The sequence below is a fragment of the Enoplosus armatus genome, chromosome 6 (genome assembly GCF_043641665.1).
Source record: "Enoplosus armatus isolate fEnoArm2 chromosome 6, fEnoArm2.hap1, whole genome shotgun sequence".
NCBI lineage: Eukaryota > Metazoa > Chordata > Actinopteri > Centrarchiformes > Enoplosidae > Enoplosus > Enoplosus armatus.
The window spans coordinates 1,829,960-1,843,516 of record NC_092185.1 but is presented as its reverse complement, the minus strand read 5'-3'; the positions used below and the strand labels follow the sequence as shown (position 1 = coordinate 1,843,516).

The window sequence follows — 13,557 nt, the reverse complement described above, 5'->3', positions numbered from 1 at the left end:
ACAGTTTTCACCTAAAGCAATTGTTTTGAACTAGTTGCTCAACCAGTTTCTCCATGCATTTATTTGACCTTTTCTTTTAATCCTAGACCAAGAAAGCCGGTGCACAGATGACTGCGGAGTCTCCGGACTGGAACATGTTATCTCTCAGAGCCAGACCTCCTCTGTCCTGACACAGGGACTTTGACAACCAGGATCTTGACTGTCTACCTCAACTCACGTGGAGTCCACTCCCTCTGTTCTACCTCTGGAGACATCCACTCCTCTTTTTCTACCTCAACACAGACGCACGTATCTGTTATCAGCTGGCCCAGAAACACCAACGGACTCTTGACTTTATCGCCAGGCTTTCGGCTGTCGGTCATCTAGTGACGGCGTAACGCAGCCGACTGGGTTTCTTCCTGCTTAGCTGCTTGAGGAGCCGGCCTAAGCAGCCATGTTACACAGGGGCTCGTGATGTCCGAGCCCTGCGACGGACCAGGACCAGGAGCGGGACCGGGAGCAGGGGGAGGACAGGGGCGGGGTCAAAGAGACGTTCCTCTGTTTGTGGTTGGCTGTGAAGATGATGAGCAGGACATGGGCCAGATGGAGACAGGCATGAAGAATGAGATGTTTCGAGAAGAGGAGATGGAGGATGATGAAGATGAGTCGGTGAGTGAAGTGTTAATTCAGGTGTACAAGGTGTGCCTTGTATTTCTGGCTGTGACCACTTTACATCAAAGTTAATATATTACTATATTGTGTTTGTTTAAGCGTTTTTTATGAGCAGCGTCCATCATAAAATGTCCCAGAACTAGTTGCACTTATAAACTATGCATACCATTAATACTATTAATAATGACTTAATAATGTAACTATAATTTTGGAACAGGAAGCCAAAGCTTTGGTCATTTTTGAGAAGCATGAAATAAACAGGCCTGGACATTTTAAAGAGGAAAGTTTAATTTGGAAGTGGACAGTGGAAATATACAAAGGCTGGCGTGAGAACGATGCAGGAGATAAACAACTTTAAGGCATCTGGTTCGCAGTTTAGTCCTGTAGCTATAACAGGACTCTATGCTGTCTTTGTCTCCGTATGTGTTTCTGTTTTACTGTGCAACGTTTCATGTCAATCCATCCAGCCATGCTGTCCTCTTGGGGACGTCTCAGGCTCAGCTCTTCGTTGTTAGACTCAACTTTATCAGTCTAAGCTGTTCCTTTGAGGCTGACATTAGCATTCGGCTCAAAGCTAAGAAGTTAGCCTGGTAATATACTTGCATTAGCCTGTTAAGGTGTCTACAGTTGGCATATTACATGGATGTTACCAAACATCTCACAATAGAACCATCAGGTCCAGTACACCCAGGGTATCAGCGCTGTCTGTACGCTCTCCTACAAACACCCCGTCTAACCTTCTCTCTCCGTCTGTCCCCTCTCTACCCTTGGCCTTCCCCGTCCTCTTCATCAGCCCCCGGAGCGGCAGATTGTGGTCGGCATATGTGCCATGATGAAGAAGTCCAAATCCAAGCCCATGACTCAGATCCTGGAGCGCCTTTGTAAGTTTGACTACATCAACGTGGTGATCTTTCCGGAGGAGGTGATCCTGGAGGAACCTGTGGAGAAGTGGCCTCTCTGCGACTGCCTCATCTCCTTCCACTCAAAAGGTAAAACATCCCGTTTGCATGAGGGGAGACGGAGGCCGGGAGGTGGAGGGGAAACGTGGCCTTGTAATGCTCCAGAGAGGCGTGAGAGGTTTTAACACTTCACTGGCTGAACCAGCCTGAACTGATACGACCGTGGTTTACTAACATATATGGGGTAAAGCCTGGTTTTGGTTATCCTCAGATAAATTCTCACGTACTTTAAGCAGTTCACATGCACCCTTGGTGTCCTGCAGTTGCATCATGCTTTCCCATAAATAACACGATACCTTTTTAAAGCTTTAAAACACAGATTACAGTCCTCTAGCAAAACACTTGAAAAGGCTTGCCCTAATCTTAAAGTAAATCATCCCTAAGTCTGGGGAATGAGAGGCAATCTCACTGTGAGCTAACAAGTAAAGTAAAGTGTTCTGTATTCTCTTGAGAAGTGGTGGAACCTAAAAAGCCTGGCCATGTTTCAGAGAGTCTGCCAGGTTTGTGTCAGGCAGCCAGGCAGCAACCAGTTTATGGGAATGTCTCAATGGGAAATGTCTATTTAAGACTTGTAATTCATTTTATTTCCCAGATGTGTGGTTTACGGAGGCAGAGCTAGATGAAGAAGATCGATACACCTCTCCATGAAAATGTCCTCCATCTTAAATGATGCTCGGGAACATTTACATTAAGAGCTCAAACATTAGGATCAATGAAAGCGGCACCACAGTATTTTACATATATATTGTACATGCATTCATACTGTCTGCGTAATGTTTCCTTCTGCCTTCTGTGTGTGTTTGAGTCAGAGTTGATCACGTGCGACTGGTTTTTTCCATCCTATTTTTAAAAGAATGAGATGTTTGTATGGTTGCTCCGACCCTGGGAACACAGTGTGAGTCCTGTGTTGTTGTTATTATTGGAAAGTAGAATTTTTTTTTTCCTACAGACTGTCTCATGCAGAGCAACATGAGACTGTTTTTATGTATGATGATGGGACATATCATACATTAACTAGCTAACTGTTGAAGTAACCTAAGTATGAATAACAAAGAGACGCCTCTTGCTTACTGTTGGAATATTTATTAATTCACAACGTTTGGTCTGATCGGCCCTCATCAGATACCAGGAAGGTTTTACCTTCCTAGAGGTGACACAGTACATAAAGTCATTTATATATATATATTTAATGTTTACTATTGACTGCCCCTCTGGGACATTAAAGCTTTACTCTGCTCTTCTGATGAAGAGACCAAAACATTGTAAATGAATAAATATTCCAGCAGTGTGGGAGAGTTTTCTCATTTTTATTTAAATTGTGCTTTCCTCCAACGCACCTGTCACCTGTATTCAGGTGTGCAGAGACTTTTTCAGTCTGTAGATTTCAGGTTCTGTAGGTTTAACTTTGCCAGTTTTATGAGCTGCTGCTCATAATATTTCAAACAACCTGCTGAAAGAAACTTTTAACAACAGATAGAAAGTGACGGTTAACTCCCCTGAGCCATAATCCAAGATGGAGGCTCAGTTCACAGTTAAAGTTAATGATATGAGACCATGTAAATGAGCACCATAGCAGGCAGGATGTGAAGTCATAAATGTACAGCAACTTCAAACAGGCAGCCGTCTACTGGAGCTCACACTAACATCTGACTTAAAGGCCCATTAAAAGTGCTAAACACCTAACAACAGATTCAAGACGTTACACCGTTCACAATGCATCAGCTGGGCGGATCAAACCATGACACATCAAGAGTGGGGGGGGGGGGTGGGGGCTCAACTTTGGTCTTCATGTGGCTTCTTGCAGCAAGTATTTCTGCTCAGGAAACTACTACTACTTTAAACTCAGTATTACTTCAGTTAAGTGTGGTTTGATAAAGCTGCTGTACGAGCTGATGCAGGTTTTATTCATGTGACTGGGGATTTTTCAGGTTTCCCTCTGGACAAAGCTGTGGAGTACGTCAAGCTCAGGAATCCACTGCTCATCAATGACCTCAACATGCAGTATTTCATACAGGACAGGTACAGTCTGAACACACACACACACACACACACACACACACACACTGTCAGTAGTTTGAAGAGTTTGACGTTGACAGTTATTTTCAAACTCCATGATTTAAGAGGTTTGTTCTCTGAACAACATAAAAAAGGAATGTACCTGTCATTGTACCTGCATCAGAAAACCTCCTGTCACTCTTGAATTTCACTGTTTCCTCAACAAGAGTTTCCATGTCAGTTAAACTCGAGGACGAGCTCGTCCTCGCAGTGGGAGATGGGCACTTCATTTCGAAGGTCTTGCCACTTTTCCTCGTGCAAAACACAAACTTAATTCAGTCTCTTCTTGCCGTGTTTGATTCCCTGTCAGGAGGGAAGTGTACCGGATCCTACAGGAAGAGGGCATTGACCTGCCTCGTTATGCTGTGTTAAACCGAGACCCCGACAACCCTGAAGGTGAGGAAGGGCTCTAGCTTTGTGTGAAATGAGTTTGTATGTATGAACGCCTGATTTATGTTAACAAACCACAACAAAAGAACCAGAACCCAAGGTCAGTTTTCCGAATGTAGACGAGTTTGTTTGTCTCCTCCTCCTATAAATCTAAAGTTGTAAAGTCGTAAATATCACAATGCTGTTTATTTATTATTTAGTAATTTATTATTTGGCCACGTGCCTGTAGGAAATGAGATAATGTATCTTAGTAGATGTCCTGGTTTAATAAAGGATGAATAAAAGACATAAATATTTAATGGGTTCGTTGTATGAGTGGATGTGAAAGGCACAGTTGGTGGTTCGCTCTCTGTTGTGGTAAACAAACACACCAGTTGCCAACTGGTGTGTCTTATTTTAGACGGTAATGTGAATGCAGCAGTTAAAGACGGCTAGTGACCAAAGGGTCAAAAGTTCAAATCCCCGATCAGCAGAGAGATTTGATTTGATTGTACATCTGCTGAGTATTTAGACTTATTTCTGTATTTCTCTCGTCTGTAGCTTCACTGTTGCTTTTTTTTACTTTTTGTACTTGTGTTTTTAAAGATTTCCTAGAAGTAAAATGAGTTTAAAACTAAAGTCTCACCCTGTGCAGAGTGTAACCTGGTGGAGGGGGAGGACCATGTTGAGGTGAACGGGGAGGTCTTCCCTAAACCCTTCGTGGAGAAACCGGTGTGTGCGGAGGACCACAATGTCTACATCTATTACCCAACATCTGCTGGAGGGGGCAGCCAGAGACTCTTCAGAAAGGTAGCGTTCTCACAAGCAGCGCAGGGAAAATAAAATCTGTCGCTGGCCGACGATCTGATCCAGAGACACTTTCAACAAGGACTTCAGGAAGAAGAGGTCACACTCTTTATTAAAAGTTTCAATATGTTGAGCTACATAAAGAGTCACTGTCCCTACATGTCAGTGAATGTTATTTTGATTTAAAAAAAACATCCTTCCATTGTTTCTTCTTCTTCTTCTTCTTCTTCTTCTTCTATTCTGTACACACGACATCTATTTCCTGTCTGTCCGTCCTGGGAGAAGGATCCCTCCTCTGTTGCTCTTCTTGAGGTTTCTTCCATTTTTTTCCTGTTAAAGGGTTGTTTTTGGGGAGTTTTTCCTCATTTGAATTGAGGGTCAAAGGACAGAGGGTGTTGTAAAGCTCCTTGAGGCAAATTGTGATTTGTGATATTGGGCATAATAAAAATGACTATAAAACTGACTTGAGTTCCACTTCGTTGTCTCTCTTTCTACCTCTTTGCTGTAGATAGGGAGTCGTAGCAGTGTGTACTCCCCAGAAAGCAGCGTACGAAAGACTGGATCCTACATCTATGAGGAGTTCATGCCCACAGATGGCACTGATGTGAAGGTACTGTGCACGTTCACTTGGCCGTTGATGGAGGTGTTTCATTGCCTGAACAGAGTTTTTTACACTAGTGACTCATGCGTCTGTCCAGTTGGTGAAGTAAAGACATCATTATCATCAGCTGTGGTGTTTCTGGACATCTCAGGTTTACACAGTGGGTCCAGACTACGCCCATGCGGAGGCCCGGAAATCTCCTGCCCTGGACGGAAAGGTGGAGAGGGACAGCGAGGGGAAGGAGATCCGCTATCCCGTCATGCTGACCGCCATGGAGAAACTGGTGGCCCGCAAGGTCTGCCTGGCCTTCAAGGTAAACTTCTGTTGTCATGTAGAGGTTGTAGAGCAGCATAGCGTGCAGGAAGACGAAGAAAAGATCCAGATCCGGGTTTGAGATTGTAAGGAAACCTGCATTTGTTTTTGAAAACTGCATTATTTATTATTAGTGGTCAAAAACTCCACTGGTACCTTTTTTTATGTGCAGTAATCCAAATACAACTTGTGTTGAGCTGCACGACACTGTAAGACCTTGTGCCATTGGCTCATTAAACCCATGTTAAAGAATTACTGTAAACACAGACAGTTGTGGAGCCCCCAGAACTGTTGATATTTAATTATTTTACTTGCAAGCTGCATATAATATCTCATTAATTTCACACTGTTCTGGCCAACGTTATGTACAGTGATGTAATCAGCAAACATTAAGCAGGGAAGATCTCAGGTGCTGACTCCGTTAACACCCATAGCTTGTTAATGATGACTCCACTCTGGACTCCTGACAAGCAACCGAAGATGACTACAGCGTGAGGCTCAGAAAATGATGATGATGATGATGATGATGATAGCATACTTTCTTGTGTTCTTTAGGGAACAATAAACAAACTCAGTTTAAAACCCTGGTTTCATGCAGCTTCTCAGTCTTCAAGATGACTGGAGTGCATCAGCGTTTTAATGAAGACGTTCACCGTATTAAAAAAAACTCTGATCGTGTCCTCCAGACCTCATCGCTCCAGAAACTGTATCTGTGATTTCTTTGTTCCTTGTTAGATAGTCAGTGTGTCACCTGTTTTGCTCTCCACATTTCGGCACACACATCGATGGAGTGTGTAAATGTACTCTGTGTGTGATTTTAGCAAACGGTGTGTGGGTTCGACCTGCTCCGAGCCAACGGCCACTCCTTCGTCTGTGACGTTAACGGCTTCAGCTTCGTCAAAAACTCCATGAAGTACTACGACGACTGTGCCAAAGTCCTGGGGTAGGTGACATCAGCTTACAGCCCATGAACACTTAAACCAGTAACCTTCCTGATGCATAAACAGATTCACTGACATATAAACATATCTTTTTATATATATATATATATATATTTATGTCAGAATAAGGCTCTAATTTGTGATAAACATGGTCGTGTCGGGGCCTGTGATGGATTGTATAGTTCTCGTTGCGACGAAGAATCAGTCTCCTCTTCTTGTTTTCTGTATTACCTGAAGTCTCTGGCACTCATTAGCATGTTCTTGTTGTAGCCTCGTTGTAAATGTTGCCTTGAAGCTGTCATGTTGTAATTTATCTGAAGCTCTGGACAGCTCGGAGGACCCCGGTGTCATTTTTTACATCTTAGTTTGTCTCTGATTTATCACCTCTCCTTCCAGGCAAAGTAACTGAAGCTTTACGACTAAACACTCATAAATTTTACAAATAGAAACGCAGGAAATGCAGCTTCTCTCCAGCAATGTGCACTGGCATGAACATAATTCCTCAGGGTGTGATGGTCAGGTAGCAGACAGTGGTGTCTACAGGAAGGAGCACTTTGCAAACTGAATATTAGTGTTTATTCTGATGCGCTCGCGTCATCTGACCTGCACCGTCTTGGTAGCAGCTTAGTCGCTAGTTTGAGTTTAAGTAAAAGAACAAGCATTGTGTTTGGTCTAAGCTTTTTGGATTGGAAATCTGAGACACAACTTTAATCTTTGAAACAAAATATTTGAATATCAGGAGCCAGCGGAATGAATGGCATGTTTACTTCTGCTTCGTGTCCTCTGTGATATTTACTTTTTAACCTGATTCCAGTCCTCTCAATGCTTAAGTCTGTTGTTGCTTTTCTCTGCTTCACCAGGAACATGGTGATGAGGGAGTTAGCCCCCCAGTTCCACATCCCCTGGTCCATCCCCATGGAGGCCGAAGACATCCCCATCGTCCCGACAACCTCAGGAACCATGTATGTTCTGAAAAACAAAATGCCAGTTTTAATAATGTCCATTTCTGACCGGACACGCACGCCTCATCTCCTCAGTCTGTCTGTCAGTGACACGAGCAGTGAGTGATGAGCGTCTGTCTTATTTTAATGTTGTCCCGCCCCCCCCCCTTCTGCCTCATGCAGGATGGAGCTGCGCTGTGTTATTGCCATCATCCGCCATGGAGATCGCACACCAAAGCAAAAGATGAAAATGGAGGTCCGACATCCTCTGTAAGTCTCTCAGATTCAGCATTAAGATGTCTCCCCTTCCTTCTGTCAGCAAGTCCTTCAAAGATCGGGTCTGTTGTGAAATAGTTTGAATAAGATATCATTGTACAGTTTACCTCATCTAACCAGAAAATACTGGATAAGAAGATTAAGGTGTGAGAACAAAACTGAAGGACTGAACACCCACAATAATAATAATATTTGCATTTAGTGGTCTATTTTACAAAGTACAGGTGGTAACAATATTATCTTTCTGCATAAACTCGGCCCTGTTGCAAACTGCCCACGTGTTGTAAGAGACGAACATGTCAAACACGTCTGACTTTAAAGCTCTTGCATTCATCCAGTGTAGCTGTGTCTCCTAATCCTGCTGTTTTATTCCGTTTGTCAGATTCTTTGAGCTGTTTGAGAAGTACGGAGGCTACAAGTCCGGAAAGCTAAAGCTGAAGAAGCCGAAGCAGCTGCAGGTGAGTGCGACTCATTTTAATCTCTCGGCCTTTCTTTTTCTCACACTCCCTCTCCTCCGCCGGTTCATTTCTGCAGATTATGACTGAATGAATTGTTGTCTAAATATTTATACTTGGCTGTCTAAATCCACTCACACATCCTGTCATCATCTCTTTATAAAACACTTCTGAAGCCGCCATCTTCACTGTCACTCTCGTCTTTGATATGGTATTCAGTCATTTGCAGAGGTTCCCCTGTGTGTTTAGTCTGCCAAGTAAAATCTTAAAAAGATAAGAGTCAAATTGAGGATAACTGCCTCTGTGTTTCCAGGAAGTGCTGGATATCGCCCGCCTGCTGCTGGTTGAACTGGGCCAGCACAACGACTGTGAGATCGAGGAGAAGAAATCTAAACTGGAGCAGCTGAAGACTGTCCTGGAGATGTGAGTGACGTCCCCCATCACACACACACACACACACACACACACACACACACACACACACACACACACACACACACACACACTCTCTCACCAACACACAACATCAGCCATCATCATCATCATCATTATTCATCAGCACTCATTCACTCTCATGATGCAAAAACTAGCTTCATCTTTCAACACTCCACCAGGGTTCAGTCATTTTTTGTCGTACTCACAGACACATGTTGAGGTTGATTCGCTCCCTCCCTCCTGAGTCTCTAACTCTTTGCTTTATCTTTTCCTCCCTCCTCTTGTCTTTCCTCCTGCCCACCCGTCCCTCCTTCTTTCTCTCCGAAAGGGAATCCAGCTTGAATGACACTCAGTACGCACCCTCTCCCTTCTCACTTTAAAGGATGAGGTTTTACCACCCTCCTTGTCTTTAGTCTACATAGACTATGTGTACAAAATATTAGGAGCACCTTTTCTCTATCTGGTGAATATAGCTGTGATTATTTGATCAGTTTCACCCATTAGATTGTAGGTGACGGGGTATTAACAGGTAGTTTAGACACAGCTTGTGCAAGATTAGAAATGTGAATTAATATTTGGAAGGTATTCCTAATGTTTTGTACACTTAAGTGTGTCATTTTCATTAACATCCATTCATTTCTAGCCATTAACACTGGACACATACACAGTGAAATGTCTGGTGACTTTACTGTGTTTCTCTGTGTGTAAATCAGTGTGTGCTGTGCTGCTTTGTGTGCATGTTGTTCTCACCACAAATCAAGTGGACTCTTGATGTCTTCCTCCTGCCTTTCATCAGCATTTACACTCATTCTAGTGATTGTGCTCTTCACCGTAGAGATTGGAATGAGTGCAACAACTAAATAATCTGGAATTTCTAGATTATCACATTTGCGCGAAATGCAAGGATCCAAACAGGAGTAGAAGAAAATATTATGTGTTATAAAGTAGATAGTTATAACTTCATTTTCATGGGTAAAAGGCAACACTCCACTGAAACCCACCTCAGTGAAAGATGATTGGTCACTCTGTTGCCAGCTCATACACAGCTCATTCAAATAAACCTGCAATAACTGAACATATTAGCAGCTTCCATTTTGAGATAGAAAACTATTTACGCTTCCAGCAGATACAAAACAACCAAAGCTTTCATTTGGAGTTATGTTTCTGGCTGCCTGGTGAACGTAAGTCTAATATTCACTCTTTTTTTTAGCTCCGTTTTGGTCTCCGCCCACGTCTGAGCACCGTCTCTTCAGCTCTGAAAGGCTCCACTATGCTCTGCAGCTAGTTTGGTGCTGGGCAGAGTTAGAGCGCATACACCTCTGAATAAATTATGTGAAATCATAAAGACATGCACAAAGCCATTTCCTTCTTAATTGTGCTTTGTATTCCTAACGGAGGGATGAAGTTAATCAGGGAAAAATGCCTCCAGGACTGATAACAGGAGTGTGTGTGATGCTGTGATCAGCAACCAGTTAATACAAACGAAGAATTACTCCACCAAAGAGCGGCGTGCTGACGTCTCTTTTAAGTGTGGGTCTTCGTCAGGAATCCGGAGAATCTGACCTGCTATCAGTTACTTATCTGGTTTCAGGGTCCGTCATCGTGAGGCTTTTTGAGGCGTCCGCTCAGCTGCCTGTCCTATTAGATAACACTATGCCGCCATTAGTCTGCAGGATGTGCCACATTCTTACTGAAGCGCAGTGCGTCGGGCAAGTGGAGGCTCCTGACGTGTGTGTGTGTGACTTTTTAGAATAACGACACGATTAAAGTTGGCATTGATTTTCATCATGCACCATTTTAAAAGCAGTCGCACACACAGAGTTACACGTTGAGGTCCGTTAGAGCTACTGGTCTTTAAGCTGATCCAAAGCTCCCGCTGAGTGACTGAATGATCATTAAACTATTTGCTAATATTGGTACTCGGTGGTGTGTATGATCAGTTGTTGTTCTGTCGGCTATTTAAACTTCAGATGTGTTCCGTTCAATATTTAAACAAAATACGAATATACGTGTGTGTGTGTGTGTGTGGTCTCTCCAGGTACGGTCATTTCTCAGGTATCAACAGGAAAGTCCAGCTGACGTACCTGCGTAACGGCCAACCTAAAGCCTCAAGCGAAGAAGAAGGTACACACACACACACACACACACACAGAACTAGTGTTTACAGTAACTCTTGTTGAACTTTGAGTGTTTACATTGTGTGCTGTGTGTATGAGGTCAGGAGAGGTCACGCGTAAACAGACGACTCTAATCTGATTTCTAAATGAAGGATGACGGCAAATTTACGTTAAAGTTGAACAAATTTTTTTAACTCTGTGTCAAAGTCTGGGTTTAAGGTGATGCTGTACTCACATGGTGCGTGTTTTTGTGTGTGTGTGTAACAATACGCTGCTGTTTTTCAGACTCTAAGAAGGACGGTCCATCTCTGCTGCTTGTGTTGAAGTGGGGGGGAGAGCTGACGCCTGCAGGCCGGGTTCAGGCTGAGGAGCTGGGCAGGGCCTTTCGCTGCATGTACCCTGGAGGTCAAGGTATCCGCTGGACACACACTCACACTCACGGTGGCCTAACAGATGTACCTACAGTATGCAGGATCCTTCTGCTTTGGCTCTGATGTAAATGAAGTTCTTCATGGTGTAAAATGTTTGATTTCTTTCTCTTTTTTTTGTCTCACAGAAGAAAGCATGAATGTAAATTTATTTCCAGTCCTTCTCTTCTGTCACTCAAGGCTGCTCTGCCTTATGAACTGTCAACATTACATAGCTGACGCACAGCGTGTCAAAGAAGGTCGAAGGTGGAAGTTATTTTAGAGTCAGCGAGCCAGATTATCAGGCTTCCCGCAGCCACCCGATCTTTTTTTGTATCGTTCATTATTCGCTTTCGTAGTTATATAAGTATTTTTCATTTTAGTCATTAAGGCTGTCACACACGTCATTACCTCATCAACTTGGCGTCATTAATGGACAAACAAAACAAAACAGGAAGAGGCTGCTGATAGTTTGTCACCACAGCAGCACAAAGACTGTAGAAAAAAAAACTCAAGTCTGTCTTGGTCTAGAAAATCTGAAACAAGGTGGAGCCTGGATGGAGGAGGGCACCTGGCAGCCACCTCAACTGAGTGTTGAAGCCAGAAAGACCTTTCAGTCATGCCGACGTCCTGCTTAATATGTGCTGCTTTAATTTCTTCTAAATGGAACAATCATCGTTCAAATCACCACAAGACCCACATTAGAATTATTCAGCATTTGTTGTGGAAAATGTTTTAATAATAATAAACTGGAGAATTTCTCAGTCACTTCAATGCAGTCAGAGTGGCCGTTGGTGGAACTGCATCTAAATAAACGTCATTCTCGACCTCGGAAACAAAGTAGGCCAAACCATCTTAAGTCAAGGTCCTAAAAGTGCTCCGAGTAAAGTTCCATGACAACTGAGCAAACTCTGCTCTGCTGATGAAGACCGTGTGGTCAAAAGCACCACTACAAGCCAATAAGTGGCCCTTAAGTTGAGATTGTACTGTCAACCACTTCCTCATTGGCTTCAACATTCTGATGCAAAGGTTGCTGCTTTTTACTTCTAAGGTTGTAATTTTAAGAAACGCTGTCACTAACAATACTGCCAGCTGTTGTTTTTACAGTATTTATTTCAGGGTATCACGTCGGATAATGATATTTAAAAGACTAACTATACCCAGGCGGAAAATACTGCTCTCGCTGCCATCTAGTGGTCGCCACATGCCGTACACCCCCTCTGCACTGCAGTAGAACTGGAGCACAGCTGAGCACACCTGACCGCACCCAGCCGAGATGTTGGGTGTTGTGCACGAGACAGAAATGTAGAAATGCATTTCCTCCATTCAAAATGTATTTGGAGTTACTCTTTAATAAAACGTAACACTGACCTTCTTAACCAGAGTGAAATACGACGAGTAAGCGGACAAACCTGCCTGTTTCAAAACGGTTTCTCTCTCTCGGTCACTTTCCTTCGGTGGCATTACTCTTTTCTTTCCAGGCTTTCCTTCTTAATTCTTTCATTGTATAATGCATGAAAAAACGACTGCACAGCAAAACAACCTGAAGCAGCACTGAAGGTAGATGCAGTCTGTCCCTTCTCCTGCTTCTTTCTTTTATGAAAAGAAGGCCGTTTTCTCATCCCAGCCGATGTTCTCATACTTCTTCCTCCACCACAAGTTTTGTCTATTAACTCTGCCTTTCTCTTCTTACCTGTTGTTGCTCTGTGTAAACTACTAGCCGGTAACCGCCGGTCCCTTGGCTGCGAGTCCCCTATTGACTTTGGTAAGAGAAGGGTTTCCTGGACATCACCGCTCTTCCACTCCTCTTCCACTCATTCTGCGCGTTTGTCGCTTTGTCCACTAACGTGCTCTGATCTCCCCTCATCATGATTTTCTTTCATTTCACCCGGCGACTAGTCCGGTTTGTCCGACATTGAGGTTGCTGTGGATTGTTTGTGTCGTCGTTGATGTGTTGCCGAGGTGATCCACCGCAGCGAATGTTGCTTTGGTAACTTGGTCAAACACACGCAGGCAGCTGAAGTGACTGCAGTTTGGTGTCGTAAGCTAACGCGGATCATCTCGCACTAATCCTGCTGCATTTTCTTCCCATGAGTTCTTGGGTTGTTGTTGTTTGTTTGATGAAAGCCAGTCTACTTTAGCCTGGATTAGGGGTGAGTCCCCAACGCGTCCCAGATCTTTCTTGTCAAATGAGGCATGATAACCAAAGGTAGTCGATAGTTTAACATCAG

The 13,557-nt window shown here is 43.5% G+C and overlaps 1 protein-coding gene across 1 annotated transcript in view; it reads left to right on the top strand.

Moving 5' to 3' along the window:
* The first annotated feature begins 453 nt into the window (after positions 1–453).
* The window catches only part of ppip5k1b (diphosphoinositol pentakisphosphate kinase 1b), a 31,862-nt gene continuing 18,758 nt past the window's right edge, over positions 454–13,557 (top strand). Inside the window, exons 1-15 of the mRNA XM_070908096.1 lie at positions 454–648; positions 1,445–1,640; positions 3,539–3,629; positions 3,976–4,061; positions 4,690–4,844; positions 5,350–5,451; positions 5,594–5,755; positions 6,576–6,697; positions 7,556–7,657; positions 7,820–7,906; positions 8,295–8,370; positions 8,681–8,790; positions 10,841–10,926; positions 11,205–11,330; positions 13,047–13,091. Of these exons, the coding sequence (XP_070764197.1) occupies positions 454–648; positions 1,445–1,640; positions 3,539–3,629; positions 3,976–4,061; positions 4,690–4,844; positions 5,350–5,451; positions 5,594–5,755; positions 6,576–6,697; positions 7,556–7,657; positions 7,820–7,906; positions 8,295–8,370; positions 8,681–8,790; positions 10,841–10,926; positions 11,205–11,330; positions 13,047–13,091 (1,741 nt within the window). The remainder of the gene's footprint in view (positions 649–1,444; positions 1,641–3,538; positions 3,630–3,975; positions 4,062–4,689; positions 4,845–5,349; positions 5,452–5,593; positions 5,756–6,575; positions 6,698–7,555; positions 7,658–7,819; positions 7,907–8,294; positions 8,371–8,680; positions 8,791–10,840; positions 10,927–11,204; positions 11,331–13,046; positions 13,092–13,557) is intronic.